This window comes from Aquila chrysaetos, chromosome Z, assembly GCF_900496995.4.
Source record: "Aquila chrysaetos chrysaetos chromosome Z, bAquChr1.4, whole genome shotgun sequence".
Classification (NCBI taxonomy): domain Eukaryota; kingdom Metazoa; phylum Chordata; class Aves; order Accipitriformes; family Accipitridae; genus Aquila; species Aquila chrysaetos.
In genome coordinates, this window is record NC_044030.1 from 43358474 (window position 1) to 43386017 (window position 27544).

Genomic DNA, 27544 nt, shown 5'->3' on the forward strand with positions numbered 1-27544 from the left:
GCGCCTCCGCCGAGCCGGGCTGTTTCCGCTCCGCCGCTGCGGGAGCGGGTATCGCGGAGGCTGCGCGGCGCGAAGCGGAGCGGAGCGGAGGTCCCGTGTGGTAACGGCTGGAAGCTGCGCGTCCGCAGCCCGCCAGGCCTACGCAGCCCACCTCCCCGCCATGTCGGAGAGCGCGGAGGGTCCTGCGGGGGGTCGTAGTCCCCCGGATTCCCCCACCCGGGGCTCCGCTGCCGAGCCGCGTATCATTAAAGTCACGGTGAAGACTCCGAAAGAGAAGGAAGAATTCGCCGTGTCTGAAACGAGCAGCATCCGGCAGGTGAGGGGCTGAGGGGGCTGGCGGAGGAGAGGGCGGGCGGCGGGGGCCTGGAGGGAGGAGGCAAGCGGGGGTTAGGGCCCGGGGCCGGGTGGAGCGCGGGCCGGGAGGAGAGCCCAGGCCCGCGGTTCCCGCCTCCAGCGTTGCAGGGCGAGGGCCCTTCCCGGTGACAAAGCAGCTCCTGCTCGCCCGGACTGCTCTGGGCGCTGTTGGGCGAGTACCAGGGCCGATCCCGGCCCAGGAGAGGATTGCTGCCATCTGAGGTTAGCCCGGGTAGTGAAGAAACCTCCAGCTTCGTCTCCTGCGTCCCAGCTTCTCTCCTCCCTGTTGCAATGCCGAGAGCCGGCCCGGGAGGTGGACGTAGCTCGTTTTCTAACAGTGCCTTGTCCTGTTGAGCTGACTCAGTCTGCAAGTAGGAGGCTGGCTGGCTAGCTAGCTAGCATGACTATAGAAAACATATGCAGTCACCCGCATCGCAGTGCTGTGTTGCCACTGGTTGTCTTGATTTAGACCTGCCTTTAAAAACAGGAGCAGGTTGTGCAAAGATGTCTTGTTTTTTAGGGAAACCATGTCTTTAGACTGTGTTTGTAAAATTTGCAGTACGAATAAAGCGCGCCTTGTGCTGTACTTAAATGTGCTAGTTATTGATATGGTACTTAGCGTGGCGGTATTGTCAGGTAACTCTGAATTATTAGGGTATTTTCTGCATTCTTGTGAAAGTCAGTGCCTTATGGAGCCTTTGGCTCAGCAGAAGCAGTGACACCTACTGAATCATCGACACTTCCCTGCAGCTCTTCTGTTTTTCTTCAAGGTTTTCCACTCAAGTATTGGCTAGAATTTCATTTATTTAGTTTAGAAAGCTACAAGTCACAGAAAAGGTGTAATCAAAGTGTAAGGTAGAGGCTCTGTCAGGCCAGAGACTCCCGCCTGTGAAGGACGTAGACATTGCTATGCTAAAATACTCCAGAAAATGAAGCTCCTTGAAGGAGATTCAGAACTTATTTAATTTTCCGTAAAATTTCTGTGAAATTCTCACTGAAGTGTCTCTGAATAAGGGAGCTCAGTTCGACTTCACATTTTTTTGGTATGGTTGGTAACTGCAGACCTCATGAAAAAAAGGTTACGTATGCAAGAGTGCCACTGGTGTCTAGATACAGAGCTTGAAGTCATTCCTTATGGATGAGCTGAAAGATGCTATGTGGTTATCAGATGATACAAAAGATGAAGTATAGGCTTCCAAGTGTAAAATGTAGTGCCAGCACCTTGGCTAGAATATCAGACTCTTGCTCCACCTAGTTGCTGTGAAGAAACAAAACGCTGATACTTCTTTCAAGTTTTCACCCTTGAGTCTGTTTTAGATTCAGGGTTTTTTATGTCAGCATTTGGCTTATAAGTATCCCAGACATAAGTTTCATTGAGGTCTTCTCTCCAGCTGCCAGAGGGGTGAGACTACTCTCTTGTCTTCACTGGTCTTTTGGCAGCTGCAGTATTGTATGCTATCAGCTACTCTCTCTGCAAGCTTAATCTAGGCATTTCTCCCAAAGGTAAAATGACTGTGTTTGCTTTTTGATGTTGTCCACTGCTTTCCCAGCAATCTCAGTCTGAAAGGGGTGCTTTTCACTTGTCTGTTCTCCATAGATTTGTGAGCAGCGTCAATGCGGTTTTTGTAAAAGTCTTTGCAGGTTTAGGGGTTTTTGTTTTGTTTCGTTTTGTTTTTTTTCAAAAGATAGACTCATATGCTGGGTCTAACCTGAGTATTGCATTTGTCCTGAAAAGCAGTCTGCCATTAGTTTGGGTCCTTCAGGAAATATAAACAGATTTACTTAAGATGTGAATTTTGTAATACATTTGACTTTAACAAGATTGTTTCAATTGTGAATGCCAGCGGGGCTGCCAAGTTTTCAAATAAGCAATTGTCTTAAACTCAAATAGTTATACAGCCTAACAAGAACATGAATTTACTGAAAGCAGCCATGCAAGTCTAGGTAATTAATATTACACACTGCTGAAAATGTCTTTGTTGTCCACAGATATCTTAGACTCTGAATGTTGTCTCTCTTCGAGCTGCTGTTAAAAGAGTAGATCTGCAATTGTATCTTTATTCCTGTGAAGTAAGATTGCCCCTGTGGGTCGACCATTTGCTTGGAGTGCCAGACAATGTCATAGCTAGCACTAAAAAATGCACTGTCCCTGTGGTGTGACTAATACTGCTTGTTTCTCTTAAACTGTAAAAATGAGCTGTTGTTAATAATAAGCATCAACAGTAGATGTGATGTTTCTCGAGCCAGCCTTGAAAATAGGTTAATTTCAAATACAAAACAAGTTGAACATCTGTTCAAATGCATCTGGGATCAGCAAGTGGTTTGTTCTGTTGACGTAGGTGGGCCAGAAACACCTGCCATATTTGCAGGTTGAAAAAAACCCAAACAACCCTAAAGTTATACAGTGAAATAAACCCCATTCAGTTGTATATTTCTGTAGCTAATATTGTGACTTAGTGAGCTGACTTGTTTATTTGTTCGCAGTCATTTCAGAATACTGCCAGAACAAAAATCTAGATTTTTAGGTAAATATTTTGGGTCATCAGTGCCAAATTTAGGACTACACAAAGCATATCTTATGTTGCTCTGTTAATGTAAATCAGGTTTGCAACTATCCTAAGTCAAGGAAGATTTTCCCCTGTTGGAAGACTTCAGCAACATGGGATTTGTTATTGTTGATCAGCAAGTATGCAGGTTGGAATGGAAAATAACCTTCAAGTACAAAGCCACTCTGGGAGGTCAGTTGATTGCAAGTGCCACCCATCTGTCTCTTTTTCTGTGGAACCTATTTGATTGTGCTGAGCACAGTTTGGCTCAGTATTAGGACAAGGACCAAATATTTGCTTTCTTGACTGGGTATGACACTGGTCTTGGTCTGTGCAAAGACTTCATGAATACATGGTGGGTGAAGATGAATACCTGTAAGCCTACTGACTTTAGCTGACCCTGACAGTGCTCACACTTCAGCTCAGTAAAATGTTTTTTCTTTTGTTGTGTCCCCCCCCCCCCCCCCCCCCCCCCCAACTTTGGTTTGTTTTCTGAGTTCATGGCAGTACAATCTTTGCAATTCCTTGCTGTCAAGGTTTAACCCCAGCCAGCAACTATGCACCATGCAGCCGTTCACTCACTGCCCCCCTCCCAGTGGGATGGAGAAGAGAATTGGGAAAAAAAAAAAAGTAAAACTCCTGGGTTGAGATAAGAACAGTTGTTTAATAACTGAAGTAAAATAAAATGGAATATTGTCGTGGTTTAGCCCCAGCCAGCAACTAAGTACCACACAGCCACTCACTCACTTTCCACCCACCCAGTGGGATGGGGGAGAGAATCAGAAGGAAAAAGGTAAAACTTGTGCATTGAGATAAGAACAGTATAGAACAGAAAGGAAGAAACTAATAATGATAATAATAACAATAATAAAATGGCAATACTAATAAAAGGATTGGAATATGCAAAACAAGTGATGCACAGTGCAATTGCTCACCACCCAATGACCAATGCCTGAGCAGCGATCCGCCCCAAGCAGCCAACTCCCCCCAGTTTATATACTGAACATAATGTCCTATGGTATGGAATATCCCTTTGGCTAGTTCGGGCCAGCCCTACTGGCTGTGCTCCCTCCCAGCTTCTTGTGTACCTGTGTGCTGGCAGAGCAGGGGAAACTGAAAAATCCTGAACTTAGGATGAGCACTGGTTAGCAACAACTAAAACATCAGTGTGTTATCAACATTATTCTTACACTAAATCCAAAACATACTGTACCAGCTACTAAGAACAAAACTAACTCTGTCCCAGCTGAAACCAGGACAATATCCACCCCTTATTCTATACCATTTACATCATGCCCAGATCCCACACTTCCTGACACGTTTCCAATTAATCATGACCACTTTTCCTGTCTTTTAATATATATACACAGATATCATTCCTGCAGCCTGTGGGCCATCTGTGTAAAATGTCTGTTGAGTTCATTTAGTCCATGACTTTGGTCTCCATCTGTCATACCAGTCTGTCTGAGCAGGAAGGATAGTGCGAAGTTCACTCAGTCAGCAGAGTGGGATTGGGCCTTGGTGTGGTGTGGCGAGCAGGTGACGTTGAGCACAGCAGGAGGATGGTGTGTATGTAGTATGGGCTTGTGGGATGCTGAAGTCAGTCATGGTTCCATCACCACTGCGGTTTGCTCGGGTTTATCAAAGTTTGTTCTTCATTAATCTAAGTAATTCTTACTGTAATACCATTGATATAGCGTATAACAGTTATAAGAATGATGACATAGAGCGGCAGGATTACATAGCAATCAACTAAATACATTTTAATCTATTGGCTATTCTCACCTAAAATCAAAGCCCCTTGGGGCACACATCAGACTTCCCATCCTTCTGCTTTTGTTCAGACTTCTTGTTGTTGATGTGGTTAATTGTTCCCTACCAGTGACAGGCTAAAAAGAATGTTAGCCATTATGTCTGTATCACCTTAAATGTAAAACTTGCTAAAGTCAAACTATTTAAAGGTGCTTACCTAGAAGGTCAGATGAGAAGGGAGTTCTTCTATCAGCAGTAACTCACATCTCAGTGTTTCCTCAGGAAAAATGGTGTTGCCCAAGCTCCTCCCAGTTAATTTGTAGGATAAAGCGTCTTATGCTGTCTCGTGAAAAAGAAAGTATAGGGTAGATTCTCAAAAAGGAGATCTACTGCAAGAATCCCATTTTACACATAATCCTTTTATGCCCTTTTCCAGTCTCAGTGACTTGCTAGAGAATAAGCTAGTTCTGTTGCAAGTACAGCACTTTCCACCAGTAGATTGCAAAGTGCTTTTATGGAGAACGGAAGTATTGCTAACCATTTGTCCTAAGTCAAAGCATGAAGGAGTGGAGTGGCTCACTGAAGGATGCCTGGAAGGGATAAAACTGGCTAGAACATGAGTCCTGAGCCCTTTCCACTAGGTTGCCCTGCCGCAGTTTTTCTTTATGGGCTATTAGCCTTGTAAGCTCATCAAGAATCTGAATTTGTTTCTTGAGATCAGTTTTTTGTGAGTTTGGTTTGGTTGCAGACGTTTGAGGGAATCATTTGGTTATGAAACTAGCATGGGTCATTAGCAAAGGCACAGGAAGATAGTAACTCCATTGAGTCATGAAAGATACAATATGCTTAGATAGAAGCCTAATTTTGGGTGCACTTTCTAGCTATGCTTTATCTGCTGCAGACTGTGGGCTGTGGGCCAAAAGTGCTTTCCTGCTTGAAACGACAAATTCTTGTCCCCCTTCCTGTATGGTGTCCAAGAATTGTGCAATGAAACCCTGTTTTCACTGACTCACTTTAATTCACAGTCATAAGATTACCAGGTATGATTCATCAGGAAAGGAGACCACAGCTGTCAGCGGTGGTATTGCCATGAGTGTGTTTGATTCCTTACTTCTTGGGTCAAGAAGACCTGTAGCCATGAATTCTATTGTGTAAAAGAAAGCTGGAACTTGTGAAAGTTAGCCTCTGTTGAGACTGCTGAGCATGGGTGTAAGAAAGACTAGAGTCCGACTAATAAGCTTAACTGTGTATGTTAATAGGAATGGCAGTTGAAAGTTTAAATGGTCATGGGTGTGTTTTGAAACAGCTTGCTGAACAAGGTAATGTAATTTGAAAATCTTTCTTTGTAGTAGAACTGTTTGAGGGACTGCTGGGAATGTAAACTGCAGTTCAGCCCTCTAGATACAAACCTTTGCTTCCATGTCATCCACTACCGTGTTCAAAACAGAGTTCAGTGTGGGGAGAGTCAGCAACTTTGCTTTTTTATTGTCATCTAGATGAAATCATAGCTTAGTATTTTCAAAGCAGTTGCAGTTTTTAGGGACCTGTTTTCTGTTACTTTTCAGTAGGAATTGGAGGTTAATTCCCTGAGGCCTCTTGCATACTGTTATTGTAATTTAATTTTTAAATTTGTATTATTAAGCCACAGTTGAGAGGATTTGGGAAAGTATTTTTCATTTATTTGTTTTCTTCTTTTTATTCCTTTTTCACAGCACTTTGTCATGTGAATGGACAGTAATATTATTACAGTTGCTGTTTTTGATGTCAGAGTGAGTCAGCAAAAGCTTTTGAATCATTATATGGTGGTAACATATCAAAGGACCATTTGCATGTTTTTACTTTGCCTGGAATAACTTTTTACCAGGCCCTTCCTAGGCCAACTTGTCAGATGGTCAGATATTAATAGGTTAGTGTTTAAAGTATGGATCTGCTCTGCAAAGGGACAGTGCAAAACAGTCTCTGTTTTAGTCAGCTGTTCTACTTCATGTGTATTCAGACATTTGCTTTGTTCAGTGACAAAATGTTTAACTACATCAGGTATGAGTATGTGTTTGTTCAGCACTGGGCATCAACACCATGGTGTCCACCCATACCTTCAAAAACCTTCAGAGGCAATCAAGTCGAGCAGATGTAATAGGCTCCACAAAGCAAATTAGGACTTCTTTTTTTGTGTCAACATTTTGTTAGTGGAGTATTGGGCTGGGTTTTTTAAAGTTGTGTGAAGATGAGGATATTTGGCATGGAAATTGAGAGTATAAACAAGAAGGTGTGCTGCTAAAAAAATGTGAATGTTCTCAAAGTGAAAAATTACACTGTTCCTATCCTTCAAAAAAAAGTTGATAGAAACAAGTTAACTTGAGGTAAAACGGTAATGTGGGCAAAGCGCTTCAACAAGACTAGCTTTAGATTTGCTCTAATTCATGTCAGATCTACAAGTTGCCATGGTTTGAGGAGGCTGTGACCTTGAATTAATTCACTCTGGTTAAGAATGCTTTCTCCTTTTCTCCCTAGAGAAACCAGGCCCCTGTATAGATGTTAGTCTTACGTGTTTCAGTATGATTTTCATTGTGTTTTTCTCCACTGATTCGTCTAATAATCATGTCTAAAACTGACATAATTTTACATTATTTTTGTTGTATTCAGTTACTAGAGGAATATAATGAACTAGTTTCTGTGAATATGCTAGGTGTTAAGTATGGTGAAACATTATTTATTTTTACAACTTCAAGTCCTTTTCTATGCTCAAATGTAACTGAACACCTTTGTAATATCACAATGCCTAGAATTATTACAATAAAGTAAAACTTGTATTTTAGAACAGTAAAGCAAATCAGCTGAAACCATTGCTTGGGGTGTTACATGTTAATAAAAAGGAAGAGTCAGTGCGGTAGGAGAATTGGACAGAAATGCTCATCATTTCCAGTCAGTGACTCTTTGAACTCTTTCTGCTTTTGGTTTTCCCAGGTGACAAAGTATTTTAACAGTAATTTACTGATAGCGTTTAGTTCAATTGTACAAACTGAAGATTTAAACAATACCAAAGTTTATTTTCTTAGACCTCCCTGAATATGTATTAATTCACATCGTCATAAATCTCATTTCCTATATTTCCTTTGCTGTTGATGACTTATGTTGAATTTGAGTCTCTGAGGCGATACATACTAGATTGATGTTTATGGTTCTGTTTAGGGAAAAGAAAATTGAGATAGTTGTCTTCACTGTTCATGCTGTCTTTCATTACTGTAATGCTGTAGCACCTTAACAAATTATTTGTTGCCAGTAAGAGCAGTGGGGAGTCCTATAAAAACTGCACAGATAAGGTCTGTGGGAGTAAGAATGCAATTGCTAGTCATTTCTCTTGTCTTTTCGCTGTCTGGATTTAAAGAAACTTCTGGATTTTCCCCTTTACTGTGGGGGAACAGTCTTGCAGTTCAGTTACCATTAACACTGAGAGGCTGAGAATACTGAATATAGGTGTTTGCCCCAGAGGATGGTAAAGGATCTTCTCTTACCCCCTCCTTGACTTTATTTCACAGTGCAAACAGTAGTGACTTGTGCCAAACTCTGACATAAGGCTAATCATCTTCCAGTATTGACAGAGATCAGGTGGTGCTGAAGACTGACTTACTCTTCTTTTGATTTTTTTTTTTTTTTCCCAGAAGTAAGACACTAGGTGCTGACAATTAAAAAAAAAACCCAACCACATGTATGGAAAATGTTTTCGGGATTCTGTTTTATAGATGTATAGATGATTCTCCTCCCCCTGCCTCAGCAAAAAAATGAAGTGAGCAGACCTAATCTGTTACTGATGGTATCTGTGACTGTTAACGCTAATCAGCAGACTCATTTGCAAAATATCTTGCATGGTAACCTAGGTTTTAGGTGGTAGTCCTGTGTGAATTAAGGGTCAAAAAGAAGGTCTGATCCTGCTTATACCTTGCCATTTCAGAAGTGCCAAGGTTGTGCTGAACGCGAGTGAAGCTGATGAAGAGACCTGACTTTTTTGCATCTCGGTTAGGCTTTTTATGTAAATATGCATCAGTTAGCCAAAACTGGCTGGGTATTCTTGACAGTTTTATTATTGTGGCTGGAAAGAGATCTATTACGCATTTGGATCATGCATGTGCATTGCTGTAGAGGTTTTTTTGGATGTCCTGGTATATTGGCTGTTGCATTCATGTCTTACTGTAGTGTTATTGTAGATCATCTAAGTAGCACTACATGCAAGAAGGGAAAAGAAGTGTATAGCCTTTGATGCCTATATACTAGTAATATTAGATACTGTTTGGTCATGTTCTATGAGTGGTGTCTTGTTTCCTTGACCTTCTGGGTAAATAGCAGCTTCTAGAAATGTGTGACAGGGCTTGGTTTAAGATAAAGTAATTTGAAGAAAGACATCAAACAATTAGAGTGTGTCCAGAGGAGGGTGAACAGGATGGTGAAAGGCTTTGAGGGCAAGACTTCCAAGGAGTGGCTGAGGTCACTTGGTTTGTTCAGCTTGGAGAAGAGAAGGCTGAGGGGTGACCTCATGGTAGTCTACAACTTCTTCAAGGGGGGCAGTGGAGGGGGAACTGCTGACCTCCTCTCTCTGGTGACCAGCGATAGGACATGAGGGAATGGAATGAAGCTGCATCAGGGGAAGTTCAGACTGGACAGAAGGAAAAGGTTCTTCACTGAGAGGGTGGGCGGTCACTAGAACAGGCTCCCCAGGGAAGTGGTCATGGCACTGAGCCAGTCAAAGTTTAAGGAGCATCTGGATGATGCTCTTAGTCGTACGGTTTAGTTTTAGGTAGTCCTGCGAGGAGCAGGAAGTTGGACTCGGTGATCCTTATGGGTCCCTTCCAACTTGAAATATTCTTTGACTCTATGACTATTGTTTATATACAGCATCAGTCTTCTGATGAGAACTAAGTTGTGGATCTCACTGTCACAACATACTGTGGGAAATATGATAATGAATGAGTTTGGCACAGTATGGTAGTCCTTTATTCTTATGCATTAGCTTTGTACCAAATTGTGGTATTTCTGCTGGTTTTGTGTTACTTTGGAATGCCTATTAAGAATAATTAACCAGAAGAATGCAAAATAGGAAGCCACTGCCTGAACAGTTGCTCTGCAGAAAAGGGTCTGGAGTTTATAGCTGTTAAATAAGTCAGCACTGTTACACAAGTATTTTCCCACATGGATTTCTCACGTTTTCTTATAAGTAGGAATATAGCTTGCAGGATATGGGGTTTATCCTGTTGTTCCACTAAGTATAGATAAGAACTGGTGTGGAATATTTTGGTCAGTTTTGAGCCCCACACTTACCAAATGATACAATTGGATTTGAAAATCCAAAGAGTGGTAGGAATGATTGGATTAGAAAACAACCCTCAAGGAAAAATTACTTTTACTGCAACCCTTTATTCTAAGGAGAACAACAATCCATTTGCGTTGTCCATTGTGGGCAGGACAATGAAGAAACAGGATAGTGAAACACTGGAATAGGTTTCTTGGAAAAAAGTCGCTGGGGACCTCAGAGAACAGACTAGATAAACATGTCAGGAACAATTCAGGTAAGTAACCCATGTTGGGAAGGAATGGACTGAGTGACTTTCTGGAATAATTGCAAGTGTAAATACTGCCATTATAAAGGCTGACTTAAAAGTTGTTTCCCCAAGAACTGAAACTAACTCTGTGTGAGTAGAGTTTTAACTAACCAAGGGCAAGCTGCTACCCACAGAGAGTTTTTACCTCTGTTGTCTCTGAGACTTTCTCTTTTTTTTTTTTAATTTATAAATCTTTTTTTTTTCTTTTGCTATACTATAAACCCTGTTAATTAGAGACCCACCTTCAAAGCATAATATGGGGGGATTTTACCTTTCTAGTCCTGCCTATGATAAAATGTAATTACTAATAACTAATTCCAAGATTAATATTCTCTTTTCCTATATGGAGTGGGAATTCCCTAGGAAGTTTGTGATGTTTTTTTAAAGTAGTATGGTCAACTTAATTTTAAAACGTTAAATAGGGTGACCTTGGGAAGGACTTCCTAACTGCCTGGGTTGTTTTAAAAATACTTGGCGGACTGACTGGTCTTGTTGAATAAATTTATCTGGCTTTCTTATAATCAAGTCATTCCTTAGCATTTTCCTTGGATCTTCCTTTTCAAGTTTTGTGGATTTTTTGGATTTGGTGAGAACATTTTTCTAGAGAATAATAAATCTCAGTCAGGACTCAGTTAAAGCGTAACCTAGTTATTATTGACTAGGAAGGCAAGAAGGTATACAGTGGGCTTCCATGTTCAGTTGTTTTAATGAGGGTATGATTTTCTAGTCAGATGAAGGATGTAGCTATTCACCATGCCTTGGGCTGCAGCCGTATTTCATGTAGCTATGTCATGTATTGAATGAGAAAGCAGAGCCACCCGAGAGGTAACTTTTGTGGAAAGGAATGCTAGTTTTGACACATGGAAGGCAGCAAAAATATGTCTAAGAAGAGAGGATACTTCTCTGTTCAGTTCCAGCAAAAGTGTAGACAGATTTATTGTGCTTGTGACATTGCATCCTCAGTCTTCCAGCAATGGATGGCTTCAGTGGTGCGCGTGTGTGTATATATATTAGTGTATACTTACTAGTATATAATTACATACATACTTTACAGTGTGTATATATATATATATGTGTATATATAAGTAGTATATATACTAGCATATATTTATTGTCATGGATGCATGCCTGACTGAAGCCACAGTATTCTTTAAGTGGAATCAGATTTTTGTTATTGCTACTTATATAACAAGTGATCTAGATGTGAAACTGTCTTGATTTTTATTGTACAAAAAAGAAATAACTATTTCCCATCTTCCTAGGGACACAAAAAGTTGAGAAAACTTAATAAAGTATTTCTAGGTTGTGTAAAACAGAATGTGCAGTGCAAATGGGTTAATATATTAAATGTGAACAAAACAGCTTGTCCTTAAATCATTAAAAAAATTATAGTTCAGTTTTCAATTACATAAATGTATAATATTAACTTTTTTGTTTAGTTCAAGGAAGAAATCTCTAAGCGTTTCAAGTCTCACACTGATCAGCTCGTGTTGATATTTGCTGGAAAGATTTTAAAAGATCAAGATACTTTGACTCAGCATGGAATTCACGATGGACTCACTGTTCACCTGGTTATCAAAACACAAAACAGGTAACCTTACTGATGAGTGGTCTTCTATTTACCTCTAAGATGTACAAATACTCTGAATTCTTAACAGCTTTCTGTTGGGCAAACCTAGATTTGACTAAATCACTTTAATCATCTCTTTAGTCACAGTTGGTGCAGAATAACAGTCTGAAATTACAGTGCTCTTTTCTTTGGGTTATCTTGTATTTTAACTGGATTCATGTTTCTAAATGCAAGTCTCTTGGTTTTTTGTTATTTAACTTTTTTGTTTTAGTGCTGAGTGCTGGCTGTGTTTTGGCTCCATAGGTCTTAGATACCAGCTCTTACTGTTCATAAAGACATGTTGTGCAGCTTTTCTTTTCACTCGTGAAAATATGCAGTGAATCCTTACTCACTGTTTTGGTAAAACAAGGAAAGAAAATTTTTGTGAGAACTGCTTTAGTGCAACTAATTTATCTGGCTGAACATAAAGACTTGGATTTTATTTTATTTTTTGGTGATGAGAAAGTTGCATCAGCTGAGCTATGTCATCTGCACATTACTTCCTGTGAAGTGCCCAGAAGGAAAAGGCTCAACTAAAAATGCTTTCAGCAAGTAGGGTAATATATCCCTTGGTTGAATCTAGCTTGCTTAGTCAATAACATGTTCATTGTTCTAGACTGAAAGTGTTCTTGCTCCTGTTCTACTTAAGTCTTTTTTGTTTGTAGTGAGGCTCTCCTCCTGTTGGAAGATGTCAGCTGATAAACAAAAGAGCATAGAACTTAGGAGAGAAAAGAAATATGCTTTGCCTTTCCAGGCCTCACCAAGTCACAAAGGCCTATTAATAACATTAGCATTACATTTAGGCACCTGTTGAAATTAGTAGCATTAGCATTAAATGTAGACATCTGTTGAAATCGATGTCTTCAATTCCATGCTCACATGCTGGTGGGACTATCTTCTCTGCCCTGGAGTTGTGTCTCTGTCAAAACACTTTTGTTTGCACTGGCAGAGATCTCCCTTCCCTGCCCTATGCCTGCCCAGCCTGAAATGTAGGTCTGATAGCCATCCCAATCTTGTGTACAGTGTTAGATAATACTGCAATTTTGTGTTTTGTGCATCTAAACTGATATTCTGCTGTTGTCATGACTTCTGCTTTTTTTGCCTGCAGTCTTAAGTGTGGCAGAGAGACTTCATGAGTAGTGATGGCAGGATGCTTTTGACTTGCACAGTCTTCAGAGGGTACATAGGTTGGACCTACAATAGCTATACATACTGAAATACCAGTGCCAGTCTCTCGTACCTTCTTGCACTTTGCCTTTGGGCAAAGGAGCACCCATGCGCAATGCCGCCTTTATGGCTTTTGGGGAATTTTTGGTGTCCCTGCACCAGTCCTATTAGCATTGCAATCCATGTCTCCCCTCTCTCCCACTTTTTTTGAGTAATTTTAGAACAGTGTATTAATATTATCTTCAGAATGTTTTAATCGTGTCTCAGATGAGGAAGTACAAACAAAAACTACAGACCCTTTGCATGTATCGACCCTATCTTCAAATGAGGCAGTAATGTTTTCACCTACGAGCTGTGCTCGAGTAAACTAAAAATATGCTCCTAAGACCTGGTAAAGAGAATTGCCAGCACAATGAAAATTGCTTTTGAGCAAGTATAACATTGTCCTGAACCATCTCAGTATTCTTACTAAAATACCTGGATTTTATGCTTGACCCCAAAGGCAAGAGTTAGACCCTGCCAGTGTGGCCTGGCAAGTGCTGATTTTCGGCCATGAGTATCAAGATTGGATTGCTCCCAACCACTTTACGTTATGCCATTTACTTTTCTGTTGACTGTTGCTGTTACTGTTGCTGCCATATATCTGAATAAACAAAAGTTCTTTTCCAAAACTGGATCTGAAGATGATCTTTTCCCTTCTAAACAATATTAGATGTGTAACTTCCAAATAGGAATCCTCGTATATCCCAACCAATCCTTGTTGAAAAAAGATAATTTTATTACTGTGCTACATTTTTCAGAATGATACAGACTTCCGGTGTAATCTTGTAACCTGGCCTATACAGTGTCAGAGTAGCAGTGCATGATGAGCAGTGGGCAGTGAAGATGCATTGAATTTCTGAATGCAAAGTTCCAAGTCAACACCGATAATTTGTTCACAAGTGGACAGGAGAAAACATAATGGCGAAGTGGATATAAAAGGTGATGTGCACTTGACAGGAATTTCACTCAAAGACTTGAGGCTGACAGACTTGACATTCAGACCATTATCTTGAGGGTGTATACCCCCAGTTTCCATAGAAGCAGTATGGACTGCAAGTTTTAGTCTTGTCTACTTTTCTGTCCTGCTTTGAGAACCTTTCTTGTCTATTACATGAAGAGGTACAGTTGCTTCTCAAAATAGTTTCTCAATTGAAAACCCAGATAGGGTTTTAGGCTTATTATTTACCTTTTGCTTATGGAAGAAATATTTATGTGTTTTCTAGGCCAAAGGAAATAAATTATCTCTAGCAGAAGATCCATGGTCAGTATACAGTCAATAATCTTCCTCATTGAAGTTACAGCTGCTTGGCTAATGGTAGTCATCTTGTGTTCAAAGTTTGCAGTTGCTGTTAATGTTACAGACTGTTAATGCTTGTTCTTCTCAGGAGCCCAGAGTTTAACCTGATGACTTATGCCAGGGCAGCTTATGTCAAAGCCGAGTATCCATATATTCCCTTTCCTGGATTGTTAGTGTCGGTCTGGAAGGTTTCCTCTAGAACAGGTTTTCATTCAACAGAATCTCTGTGTGTTTTGATAGACCTGAAAGTAAACAAGAAAGGAATACAAATTAAAATATGCAAAACTTAACTCCATAGTGACTCCTCTGAATTAAGTTTTAGAAGAACTGTTAGATCTTGTGGACTTAATTTCTCCTTCACACCCAGAACATCAGTAAGAAATAGAATGAGGTGGTTTGGTCCCATGGCATCCTATACCTTCATGACTTGGCATGCCATGTTTCATTTACCTGTTTACAAGAATGCTGGTCAAATCAGCAGGGTCCATCGGGAGATGGGCTACTTGTAAGTTAATGTTGATGATTTGGTGAAAGAACTTGTGAAGTTTGCAAAGTATTTTATTTTTCCTTTGGTTTCTGTCTATGATTTTGGTGGCTGGTGTTTAGCCTGGAGTCAGAGAACTCTTAGAAACCTCAGGGAAGCCTCTGGACCTGAGGCATCTCTCAGGCTTGTTTTTTTTAGTTTGTTTGTTTGGGTTTTTTTGGTTTGTTCCTGTGTCCTGTCCCCCCCCCCATCCTTCCCCCCCCCCCAGTCTTTGCTTTAGTGAAACAAGCACAGAATTTTATTGTAGCAGAAAGGTACTCTGAGATTAACTGAGGTATGAAATTTAGTGTACTGTTAAATCCTCAAATCTTTGTGTGAGGTCTGAATTCATAGTTTCTACAAGTTACTTTGTGCTGTAGTTGCTGCAAATACAGACATTTATGAGATTGATTGTTGAACCAGACTGGAGAACTGATTTGGGTTTTAAACTAGCCTCTTTTCTTTTGAATAGAGGCCAGGTTAGCTTTACACAAACTCAGTTCCTTGATCTGTTTTACTACATGGCAGCACCCGTGTTAGTGCCTCTGCAGTAGAAAGGTGTGGTGAGTATATGAGTTGGGCAGCCTTTAGTGCCTGTGCTAAATTATGCTGGCTTTAACTTTGTGTAACTATGTTTTTACCCTGTTCTTAAAGTCTTAAAGGTTATTAAGATTCTGATATTTGTGTTCTAATGCAATAAGATGTTAACTGAATTTCACATTCAGTAAGGCATCCTATTAAAGATGTGGCATGAAATAAATCCGAGATTAAATCTTGCTAGGCTTTATTTCTTTAAGCCCCAGGCATGTAATCAGTAGTATTTGAGTATAGTGGAATAAGGTAAGCATCCTTAAAGCAAGGTAAGGACAGAAGAAGCAATTCTTTGGCGGACATCCTGGGGATAGGGTGAGAACATGGTAATGGCTGCAGTGGTGCCCATACATTTTCTTAATGTTTCAAGCTGCTGTTCTGAAAAACTGATGACATTACAGATGTCTGAGAAAGATTTGTTACAGGAAGCCATCTAGAGATAATAGTGTGATCTTTGAGAAAGAATTGAAATGTAAATTAAGATTCTCAAGTATGGTACTATTCCTATATTTAATGGCATTATTTAAATTAACTTGTTAAACTTGAAACCTTTAAACTTGCTTTTTTAGATCACAAGACCACCCAGCTCAACAAGCAAACACCACTGGGAGTACTGCTACCACGTCAACGTCCAGCAGTAGTACCTCAACACCAGCTTCAACAAATAGTAACCCTTTTGGCTTGGGTAAGAGTATTTGTAGGTAGCGTGGTGGGTATCTTCTCTTGGATTCAGGTAATTGTCCCTGAAGCTTTATTCTAATGTAGACAGAACTTTAAAAAAAAAAACCCGAACAAACACACTACCCAAAAAACTGATTACAAATATCTATGGTATTGGTTGTAGAAGGTTTCTGATCAGTAAGTTATCAGAGGAAAGTTGTTCCCTTAATTTTATATGCAGAACTTCAGACTTGTGCTTTTTCACCTTCAGTAGTAAGGTGCCACTGATGTTATATTCTGGCACTATGGGTGATGAAACTCCTTCCAGTGTCCTTGTGCTCCTTAAAAGTGCATCTGAATTGCTGTGAGGAGAGTATTGATGAAGTGGGACCTGTAACATGAAGCCAAAATCTGGAACAGAAGTCACAAAATTGCTGCTAATCTTACAATTCAGTATTTCTCAGGTTCCAAGTCTGATAGCATTATCAGTCTTCTCTTTCATGAATAAAGAGGCTGTGGTCTATTGATTTAAAAATACTATCTGTTTTCATAATCACAGCGGGGTTTTTCGTTCATTCTTTTTAATCTAATTTGCTTTCAGGGGGTGGGGAAGAGGTAGAATTGGAAAAGCTAACCGTAGTAAGTAATTGCTTTCTTAGGTGTAAACAGTTCTTCAGACTAGTAGCTTCTGAAATTTTTTGTTTGGACTCAGGAAAGGAGGGGAATTCAAAGCATAATTAGTTTTTGGTACATTAGAAAGAAGAAGAACTCTACTTTTAATTAGAATAGGGATTATGAGTCATATTGGGAGATACCTCTTGGTTACAGTCTAAACAAGAGAAGACAGGTAAAAGATTGTTACAAACACATTGGAAAGTGTTGCTGGCGCTGCGGGGAGGAACCTAAGGCCACAAAATTCAAACATCCTTTGTATCTTAGCTGTGGAAAATGAGAAGAAAGGCTGTTAGAATTGTAATAAGTTGTATTTCAGATGTAGTTTGTTGGGTTTTTAGTTATATGACTTGTTATTTAAAGAAGCAAACTCTCAGTGGATAACTCCTTAACAGCCTTGGAAAGATTGACTTCCCATTCGTTTTCATTATTTCAAAGTGTGGGATCTATTCAAGCATTTTGTATTTAGAAAGAACCTGGATGTGTTCAGAGGTATACTAGAAGCCGAAAGTTCAATTATATTTTTTTTTCTCATCCTCTTAAAGGTGGCCTTGGAGGTTTGGCAGGTCTGAGTAGCCTGGGCTTAAATACATCAAACTTTTCAGAGTTGCAAAGTCAGATGCAACGGCAACTTATGTCCAACCCAGAAATGATGGTTCAGATAATGGAAAATCCATTTGTTCAGAGCATGCTTTCAAATCCTGACCTGATGAGGCAGTTAATTATGGCTAACCCTCAAATGCAGCAACTGATACAGAGAAATCCAGAAATCAGTCACATGCTGAATAATCCAGATATAATGAGACAGGTATGTAGAAGGATCTCTCTGAGTTCATGACCTTTCATTATACTGTAATTGTGAAAAACAGAGCAGGAATTGGACATACTTAGTTGAGTGCTTAAACATTCTTGAAGTATTTAGGCTTGTTAGAAAATACATAAAAGGTCACTGTAGGCAACTGATGTTTGTATTTCTAGTTGTTAATGTCCGAAATAGACTGATAATTCAGAAAATCTGCAGCCTGGATTTGAAAGACATTGAAGACTCTGTAATCATGTCTTCTGAGGTTAGAGTTGGATGACCCTGTGTACACTTGAAACCTTCTGTTGTCTAGCCAACAATGAGTTTACCAAAAGTAGTAATTCTCCAAAATACTACATATTTTCATTTTGTCTAACTGCGTACTTCTGAGTGCTTTTAAAATTAGATGGTATGCAAGATATGCTGTGTGGCAGAAGGTATCAAAAAACAAATAGATGCTTTTGAAAATGTAGGTATTTAAAGTTCATATCACAGGCTGCCTGCTGTAACGATGTTAGAAATGGTAGGAGTATATTGTGTTGAAAAGATGAAAAAAGAAAAGGATAGTTCATTCCAGATTTTTCTTCTGTTTAGCCAGTGCTTCCTGGCCCAACCAACATAGTGACAGTTGTGGTAGAATGCTTGGCTAAATATTGAATTCAGTTGACTACCACTAAGCTGACATCTTGATTTGGCTTTAATAATAATTTCAAACTGGGTTAGACAGTGGTAACTGAGATATTGCCAAACGCTGACATTTTCACTTTAGAATGGATTTCTTATTAATACAGATTAAACGTTCCACTTCCCTAGACACTAGAACTTGCTAGAAACCCTGCAATGATGCAGGAAATGATGCGAAACCAAGACCGCGCCTTGAGCAACCTTGAAAGTATACCAGGTGGATACAATGCCTTGCGACGTATGTACACAGATATTCAGGAGCCAATGTTGAATGCCGCACAGGAACAGGTGAGAGAAGATTGCAATTGCCACTGAAAGTAAATATTTTTAAAAAATAACACATGTTAAGTAATGTAAATTTCCAAATGCGTACTTGACAAAACATTTCTTGAAGCTTGAAGTCACTATGAGGCCTCTTACTCTTGAGAGGAAAGATCTTTAAAAATTCTGTGCTTTTCTAGGCTTGGAAGAAATACAGATACTGCTTTGTGTTTTTGAGAAGCTATTTTAAAGTTAATGAATTTCTGTATTACTTAAATTTGAATTCCTTTAATTCTTTGCCTTAAAATTCTGAGGTCCAGGAAAATTTTTTTAAGGGTGTGTTTAGTAACTTGGAACCTAAGATGAGAAGAAAAAAAGGCTTTGAAGTTGGAAACCAGTATGTAAGATATAATCTTAAGTGATCAAAATACCAGTGTAGTAGCAACACTGCTTCCAAAAAGAAATGTGATTTAATTTTTTGAAGGTGCTAGTATCTCTCAGTGCTGGCATCTTTTCAGAATTTTTACAATGAATTACTCTAGAATGGTGAGTATAACTGACCAAAAGCCATCAATATTTATGTGTAATTTTTGAAAGGTAACTTTCTATTTATAGCAGATGTAAAAATGGTTGGCTTTAGTAGATGATACATGTTTGTTTTCCTTCCACTGTAGTTTGGAGGTAACCCATTTGCTTCTTTAGTAAGCAATGCATCAACAGGAGGGGACATTCAGCCATCTCGTACAGAAAACAGAGATCCTCTGCCAAATCCCTGGGCTCCTCAGTCCAGCTCTCAGACTTCCACAACAAGTACCAGCACCAGTGGTGAGAGCGGTGGCAGTAGTAATGCTGGAAATAGCACCTCTGGCAGTACGGGACAGAGCTCAACTGTACCAAATTTGGGACCTGGACTAGGAGGTGTGTTTGTTATTGCAGTTGCATATATTTGCACATACTTGGGAGTTTGCTGAAATGATTCTTTCATTAGAGAGTTTTTGATTCAGAGTTTTTATGGCTATTTACTTTCGTAGAACATTTGACTAGTATCAAAGTCCTCGGTACAAAAACAAACGTGAAAAGTAAACTAAGAGTGATGACAGTACTTGTGTATTGCCTTAAAATAACAAAGGTAAGGAATCTCTAGATGCATGATGGTATTTTTCCTGTTTGGAGGCAAATGTGAAAACAGCTAATGATGTAGATACTTAGTGGGACTGCTTGTTGGATACAGCCCCTGTATTAACTTCTAGGGTAGATGCATCGGTGTAAGCAGAACCACACTGAGGTGTATTTGAGGAACTAAAACTCTTAGAAACCAAGGGGTTATGTCCTCATCTTAGGTAGTCTAATTCACCTGATGATAGTCAGGATGTGTACTAAAGTGGCCTTTTACTTTTTTTAAGCTGGTATGTTCAACACACCAGGAATGCAGAGCTTATTACAGCAGATAACAGAAAACCCACAACTTATGCAGAATATGTTGTCTGCACCCTATATGAGAAGCATGATGCAGTCGTTAAGCCAGAATCCTGATCTTGCAGTACAGGTAAATGCATTTGGTGTAGTAATGTATTGTGTGTATTGAAATAAAAAAAGAAAAAAAAAAAAAAGAGTCGAATCTATGATACAGTTAGATTTTCACTTGTGCCAGCATCTCAACAATTGTCTGTAGTAATTTCAGTGAGTTAGGGATTAACATTGAAAACTGGGCCATTCACTACTTACTTACATTTAACAATTTGTTGCAATGAGCTTCTTCAATTTGTAGTTGGACATCATGCCAGGCATGCTTCTAAAATAACTTGTAAGTTTGTGTATGTTTTGTACAGCCCTAAACTTGTGACCCAGCATAAGAACCAGTTAGACAAAACAAATGCTTTGGTTGTAAATTAAGGTAAATCTACCAGTAAATAAATACCCTCACTAGCTTCGGAGAAGTGAAGGGAGGGGAGCTGGTGCCGTATCTAGGCGTTATTCTGGTTTTAACTTCTCTTTTGTGACCTGTGCTCACTGTAGAAGTGCAGATGCTGTTTTATGAATGGTATTGTAGAAGTGCTTTCAAAACCAAAGCAGCAAACAAAAAAAAACCCCAAAAAGGCAACCCCCCCCCACCCCACCCCCGCAGTGTGTTCAGGCTGGTGGTTCATAACAAGTTTTGGCCAAAGGAGAAGTAGATGATTATTATTCTGTGAGGTTATTTTCATAGACTATTACTGTGTAAGTAGTTGTCTTAAAACCCCCTGTGTTTTTTATTGCTTGATCTTTGAAGTTAAATATTTGTGTCCCATAGATGATGTTGAATAATCCTTTATTTGCTGGAAATCCCCAGCTTCAGGAACAAATGAGACAACAACTTCCAACTTTCCTTCAGCAGGTAAGATGAAATACTAGCTGTTAATAAATATCTGCAAGTCAATGAGCAATATTTTCAATAAACTGGTGTGTCTCTTTGATTTGGCTAAAAGCTAGATTCTGTAATACGTTCTCATTAGCTTCAGACACCAAGTTAGATTGTCCCTTGGTAATAAATTCTTGCTTAATGTCTCCATCCCTTTCAAAAATTAAACCTGACTTTTAGTGGATATTTTTGTCTGTAGCTAGCACAACTGCTTAGATTAGCTCTTGCTTCTTTGCTTAAAAGGAATAATTGTTCTTACTGCCCACCAGGCTAGAGAACACCTGTTTGTGACATGGTTTGTTTTGCAAATTAAAAAGATCAGTACTTTTCCCACTACTAGAACAACATTTCACTATGTTTTTCTTGTACCTCTTCAAACCTGCCTTAAGTATTTGGGAAAGAGATCTTACAGCATGCCTTGAAAGACCCAAATCATTAGCTAATTCAGAAGTGGGTTCTGAAGTTTTTTGCCTGTAAAGATTGCCTTACCACCATGTTCCCCTCCTAACAACACTGTGATTGCAGCCCAGGTATCTCCTTGGTATTAGCTGCCACAGTCTGTAGTAGTACTGTGTTCCCTAAATAGGAGCAAGCACGTTTTTTTTTAGGAATTGAAAACTTAATTCAGTGCATGAGTTCCATCATTAGGCAGTCCTTGCAAATCAGAGTAAATGTGCATTGCCAAGGTCTGATTGCACACAGGCGGTTTTATGAGTAAAGTAATTAACACATACATGAATTACAGTAGCAAGTTCAGTGTTCAGAATAAACTGTTTAAATTGTTTCAACCACATGAATAGCTGTAGTATTTCATAATGTCGCTGTTTTGTGATGACCCAGTAGTATCTGAGGAGCTAGTACCACATGTATGTTTTGAAATTTGTGAATAAACGGTAGTTAATGAAGGCACAGTAGGAATCATTTCTGTTTCCTTTGGGTATCTCCTTCTGTCAGTATCACCTTGCGTGATAAACATCCACACAGCTAGTTCTCTGTTTTATTCTCACTATGTTAGGTCAGAAGATCAGCAGCCTTAGCAGGTGAAGTAAAGTGGAGAAATATCTGGATATACTCACAATGTTGACAATCTTGCAACTTGTACTTCCTTGCTTATCTACTGGCATTTATGTTATGGGATTGGGTGACAGAAACCATGGAATGTTCCTCTGCATAATGGAAGGCATCTTTTGCAATAAAGGGCAATTGCCCAGCAGAACTAGGAAAGAATTGCTGCTACTTAACAGCAGGAATGAATAACATTAATAGAGACAAGATCTAGGTCACCTAAGTGCTCTGAGAACTGTTGGGCCACCATTTCTGTAAAACAGCTCCAAATATCAGGCAGTAAGTCATGATTTAAATATTTTCTTAAAGTACTTGCAGCAGCTTTCATTGGAGAACCTGAAGTGTTTTCCTCTTTCAAATTTGCGTAAACTTTGCCAGTGTCCTGGTTTTGGCTGGGATAGAGTTAATTTTCTTTCTATTAGCTGGTATAGTGTTATGTCTTGGATTCAGTATGAGAAGAATGTTGATAACACACTGATGTTTTCAGTTGTTGCCAAGTAATGCTTATACTAAGTCAAAGATTTTTCAGCTTCTCATGCCCAGCCATCAAGAAGACTGGAGGGGCACAAGATGTTGGGAGGGGACACAGCCAGGGCAGCTGACCCAAACTGGCCAAAGGGGTATTCCATACCATGTGATGTCATGTCCAATATATAAACTGGGGGGAGTTGGCCTGGGGGGGATTGCTGCTCAGGAACTAACTGGGCATTCGTCAGCGAGTGGTGAGCAATTGCACTGTGCATCACTTGTTTTGTTTGTTCCAATCTTTTATTAGTATTGTCATTTTATTATTGTTATTATTACCATTATTAGTTTCTTCCTTTCTGTTCTATTAAACTGTTCTTATCTCAACCCATGAGTTTTATGTTTTTCCTTCTGATTCTCTCCCCTATCCCACTGGGTGGGGGGGAAGTGAGTGAGCAGCTGTGTGGTGCTTAGTTGCTGGCTGGGGTTAAACCACGACACCCAGCTATATATTTAGTTGTTCTCTGCCTTTTAGCTATCTTGAATATTATACATTTGCTTGCTAGTATGTTTCGCAGTGTATTCCTAGTTCTCTAGGCTGTGAGGGCACTACAGATATAAAGACATTCACAAATAGTCATGATCAATTGCTGTGGTCTGAACTTAGGTAGGAAAAAGAAATTGTATAACTTTTTCTTAGATATCTGTTGATTAAGTTTCATTGTGTTCAGCATTGTTGCTTACCAGTAGTATGATATAGGAGACTAATTCTACAATGATGTTGGACTCCTATGGTTTTGAAAGATGATGAAGTCTGCTAGAAGAGGTTATGAAAAATACTTTTTCTTGTGTGCTTCCCATTTGAAAGGCCTTGCCCACATTTAGAGTTCATTGATCACCTCCTATGAAAGTTTTCTCAAAGAAGAAAAAATACCTGAAGGATTTCATGTAACTATTCAAATACAAAGTTGAAAAACAAGTTCTGAAATTATGTTGGATTATATAAAACATCTAGTGATAAATACTAACTTTGAACATCTGCATATGATTAAGAGTTTCTCTCCTTTTCTTAGATGCAGAATCCTGACACGTTATCAGCTATGTCAAACCCTAGAGCAATGCAGGCTTTGCTACAGATTCAGCAGGGCTTGCAGACACTAGCAACAGAAGCGCCGGGACTTATACCAGGGTAAGAATTGGTCTTACAAATTTAGACAAGAACTTTTATCTTGTGTTATGTTGTTCATTCTTTTTACATGTAGAGACTTGCCCTGCTTTTATTAAAGACTCTTCCTCCTGCCTTTTTTAGTTTAACTAAACTTGGTTTAGAATCTGTCACATTTTTGCCAGCTGTGCACTCCTAAACAGCGACGACTCTGGTCTTTGTCTTAGTACTTTACTTAAATTGTCATCCCCTCTTGACAAGATTTTTACTCAGTAATTAAATAAGTGAGAAGAGACAAGGTAGTATTTATTAAAGTGGTGTATTTCTTTTTCTGTCATTTATGCAGATTTAATCCTGGTTTAAGTGGATTGGGAAGCACTGGAGCCCCTACAGGGTCCAGTGTACCTAGTTCTGTTCCCAGTGAAAATACAAGTCCAGCATCAGGAACTGCTGAACCTAGTCACCAGCAGTTTGTCCAGCAAATGTTGCAGGCACTTGCTGGTGCAAATGCTCAGGTAAAGTACATCACTATATTGCAGATTTTTTGAATTCTTACTTTTTTTCATTGTAAACCACTAGAAAGGAAGCTGATAGTTGAGGGGAGAGCTCCCTGGATACTTGGGGTCAAAGGATAGCAGAGAAGGTGTAAAAGTGGCATTGCAGCTGTGCAAGTAAATGCTGGAAAAGCATCAAATTTGAGTAAAAGTGTCCTCTAAACAGTTGGTTTTTATACACTCATCTTCATACCCTTGAATTTCTGAAATGCTTGGAAAGATTGTGGCAGATTGAGGTGGTAGGGTTCACTGGCAAATGAAGCGTGGGCTCACGCAAAAGAAAAGCTTAAGCATATTGTACACCATTACCTCAGTGCTTTTTGTCTGTACTGGTGGCTGTTGCTCTCTAGCTGTAACTAAGCCTCTGTCCCACAGTTTGGAATAGCCACATTCTGGTTATTTGGAGCCTGAATTTGTTGTATGGCTTTACTGACATCCTGCAAGTCCAGACAGCAGTGCGTTTTGTTAACATACTGGGTGGGACTAGGGGTCTCCAGAGAGCTCCAGAAGTCAAGCAAAGGTAGCGGCTTTGCCAGTGATTGTAGGGTGGCGAGCAAGACTAGCTTTAAAGGAGACATGCTGTTAACTCTGAAGAGTGCTGTATGAACCAGCACCCTTAAACTGTGGTACATACACAGTGTAATGGCAGGCTGCTGGTGGAAGGGGCAGTCCTGCTTTTTCTTCCTCTGTTGCCACAGGGTGAGTTAGGTCAGCTTGCTGATCTGACAGACTTTTCTCTTGTTATCTGACCACAAGAAAGTGTTGGTGAGTGTCACTGTAGGAAACCATATTCTTGTATGTTTTCACTTATGCTGCCAAATATTACACTACTGAGTTGACTTTCTGTTTAGTTTTGCTTGGGGGAAGCAGGTTGGGGCAGTTCTTATATTTCAGGTTACATCTTTACATAGTATTGGCTTGGAACCATATGCAGGTTTTAAATACTGGTAGTAATTTCTTGATGTATGAAGCTGTTGAACTAGAATAAAAGGAAAATTAGCAGTAGCTGCACAAGTTTTGTGTTGGTATCTAAATGAACTCATAGATTTCAAAAAGTAGCTTTTCAGTATTACTCCTGCATGTTTTCCTATAATTGTTCTGATTCAAAAATGCCTCTGAACTGAAAATCATACCACTGAAATCATGCAGTTTGTGTGAGCAGGACCATCGTGTAAAGCACAGCTGTCCAGTTTGCCATAGACTGAAGCTTTCTAACAATTAGAATTTTGGTAATTTTAGTCAACAAATACTAGGAGCGTTAAAAAAGAGGTGATGTTTATGTCAAGGAAAAAAAAAAGCCTGTGATGTTCACCATTGCCAACAGTGACATCATCATAATTCTTGCTGTTCCACATTACTAGGTTGAACTCTTGTTTCATTTGAAAAAGAATACCTATATCCATATCTTTAAGAAACTGTTCATGGGACATAAATTTACCCAATTTAATTTTAATCCTTTTTTTATCAAACAAACAGCTTTTCCTGTAGTTCAAGAATGTAATGTAAGTGTAGGTACTCTTAAAATTTGAAGCTTGTCTGACTTGTTAAAAAAATAATTCAATTGTGAATTGAATGTATGTCATAGTATAATTTTAGGATCTTGAAAAAGATGTAGTCAGAAATTAGTAAAGACAGGGAGTGGTGCAGAACCAACTATGTTTGAATCTTGTACTTTGCTAAATGTACGTTACACTTTAATAGCTTGAAATTTTGTTCTTAGCAGTTACAAAATCCAGAAGTTCGATTTCAGCAACAACTGGAGCAGCTGAGTGCAATGGGCTTTCTGAACCGTGAAGCAAACTTACAAGCTCTAATAGCAACAGGAGGAGACATCAATGCAGCTATTGAAAGGCTGCTTGGCTCTCAGCCTTCATAGCAGTGTTTCTTTAACTTGAAAAAATGTAATTTATTTTTGATAACAGCTCTTAAATCTTTAAAATATTTGCTTTATTTCATTCTGACTCTTGGGATTGTCTTGTTATAACTAAAATTGGTCTGATGCATTTTAAGGTGGAGTGCAGTAGTTTTCTTCAAACAGTGGGAATCAATGCATTTTCACTCTGTTGCATGCATCACACTTCTTTTGTTCTGCATTATTTGTGATTTTTTTTGGACACAATATCAGCTTTCACAGTTGGGTGAACAGGTTTTGTCTGACCTACAACTGTCCAATTTATTTACTACTTAAACATTAGCCTTCAGTAGTAATTTATGTAGAATACAAATTAAAAAGGAAACAAATTAATTAAAGCTACAATTTGTGGTACCAATACTGCTTATTGTGATTTTTGGCATGGGTTTTTTTTTTTTGCTAGCAAAATGCTGAAAGGTTTATACCACTTGAATAATCTACCATTTTTTGCTTTAATTTGTATAAAGTATAAACACAATATATACAATGGAGACAGATCATTTCTAGAGAATTACACATTGCAATAGAATGAGATGATAAGTAACGCAAAAAAGCCAGGAAAAAAAAAGTCGTAAGACTTCTTTTTGACATAGAATCTTACAGCATCTTTGGTAACCATCTCAGCAAAAATGCTTAAGCAAGTTCAGTTAAAATATACTAGGATGACACTGTTCAGCTTATCTCTTTACATCTAACTGTACAGAAACTTGCATTGTAACATTGTCTCAATATTCACAAAGATTAACTGTAAATTACCTTTATCATTGTGCAAATTAAAGGAGCACTGCCTTGTGCTCTGGAACTGCTTCTGAGGCTTTTTGGCTTGTTCCATTGAGGTTCTAACATGTATTCTGATTTTTAATTGGAAACATTACTTTCATTCAAGGTCATGTGATATTTTAATTACTTTTAACCACCATGTAAAAAATACTGTATATCTTTTAAGTTTATATTGGTAGTTACTTGTGCAAAGGTAATAAATGAATTAAAAAATCTTTAAGCATCTTGTCTCAATGTGTTTGCGGTTGATGATTACCTAGAATTCAAGATGACTGACCAGCTTAAGAGTTGGCATTTGAGTGTAAGCTCTGGGAATATTCACCAACTCTGGGCTAAGACTAGTAAACAGCTCTTGGAGTATGAGGTGGAGGGAAGAGAGTAAGAGGCATATGATGTCAAAGACTGCTAGCTTGGATAAAGTGGGGGTAGCAGAATAAAAGATGCTACTGTGTGTGTTACTAAATAGCATCTGCTTTTTATTGGTCTTCTGTGTCAGTGTAGTTGTGAACATGCTCACTGAATTCCTGTATTGCTTTTAAACACTTGGTCTGAACACTCTTTTTCTTTTGATGGTACAAGTATAAATTCAGTTTGCTCTAAAAATCATTGCTTGCAAATGGTTTGAAGTCACCCATCTTAACTCATAGTTAATCA

The 27544-nt window shown here is 39.1% G+C and overlaps 1 protein-coding gene across 2 annotated transcripts; it reads left to right on the forward strand.

Moving 5' to 3' along the window:
* On the forward strand, positions 1 to 27105 carry UBQLN1 (ubiquilin 1). 2 transcript variants are annotated; one of them, XM_030004342.2, is made up of 11 exons: positions 1 to 316; positions 11683 to 11834; positions 16042 to 16157; positions 17350 to 17612; positions 18420 to 18578; positions 19226 to 19469; positions 19955 to 20097; positions 20842 to 20925; positions 23553 to 23668; positions 23991 to 24159; positions 25922 to 27105. In XM_030004342.2, exons 1-11 carry the CDS (start codon positions 161 to 163, stop codon positions 26072 to 26074), a joined length of 1755 nt encoding a protein of 584 aa, XP_029860202.1. In that variant the 5' UTR covers positions 1 to 160; the 3' UTR covers positions 26075 to 27105. The 2 variants fall into 2 exon arrangements, with proteins under 2 accessions (XP_029860202.1, XP_029860201.1); XM_030004341.2 differs by having other exon boundaries at positions 2 to 316; positions 25919 to 27105.
* Positions 27106 to 27544: the final 439 nt, after the last annotated feature.

Coding starts and splice junctions, on each gene's coding strand:
- UBQLN1 (XM_030004341.2), top strand. CDS start 161: ATGTCGGAGAGCGCGGAGGGTCCTGCGGGGGGTCGTAGTCCCCCGGAT. Junction 317..11,682: donor AAACGAGCAGCATCCGGCAG/GTGAGGGGCTGA, acceptor TTTTTTGTTTAG/TTCAAGGAAGAAATCTCTAA. Junction 18,579..19,225: donor TGAATGCCGCACAGGAACAG/GTGAGAGAAGAT, acceptor CTTCCACTGTAG/TTTGGAGGTAACCCATTTGC.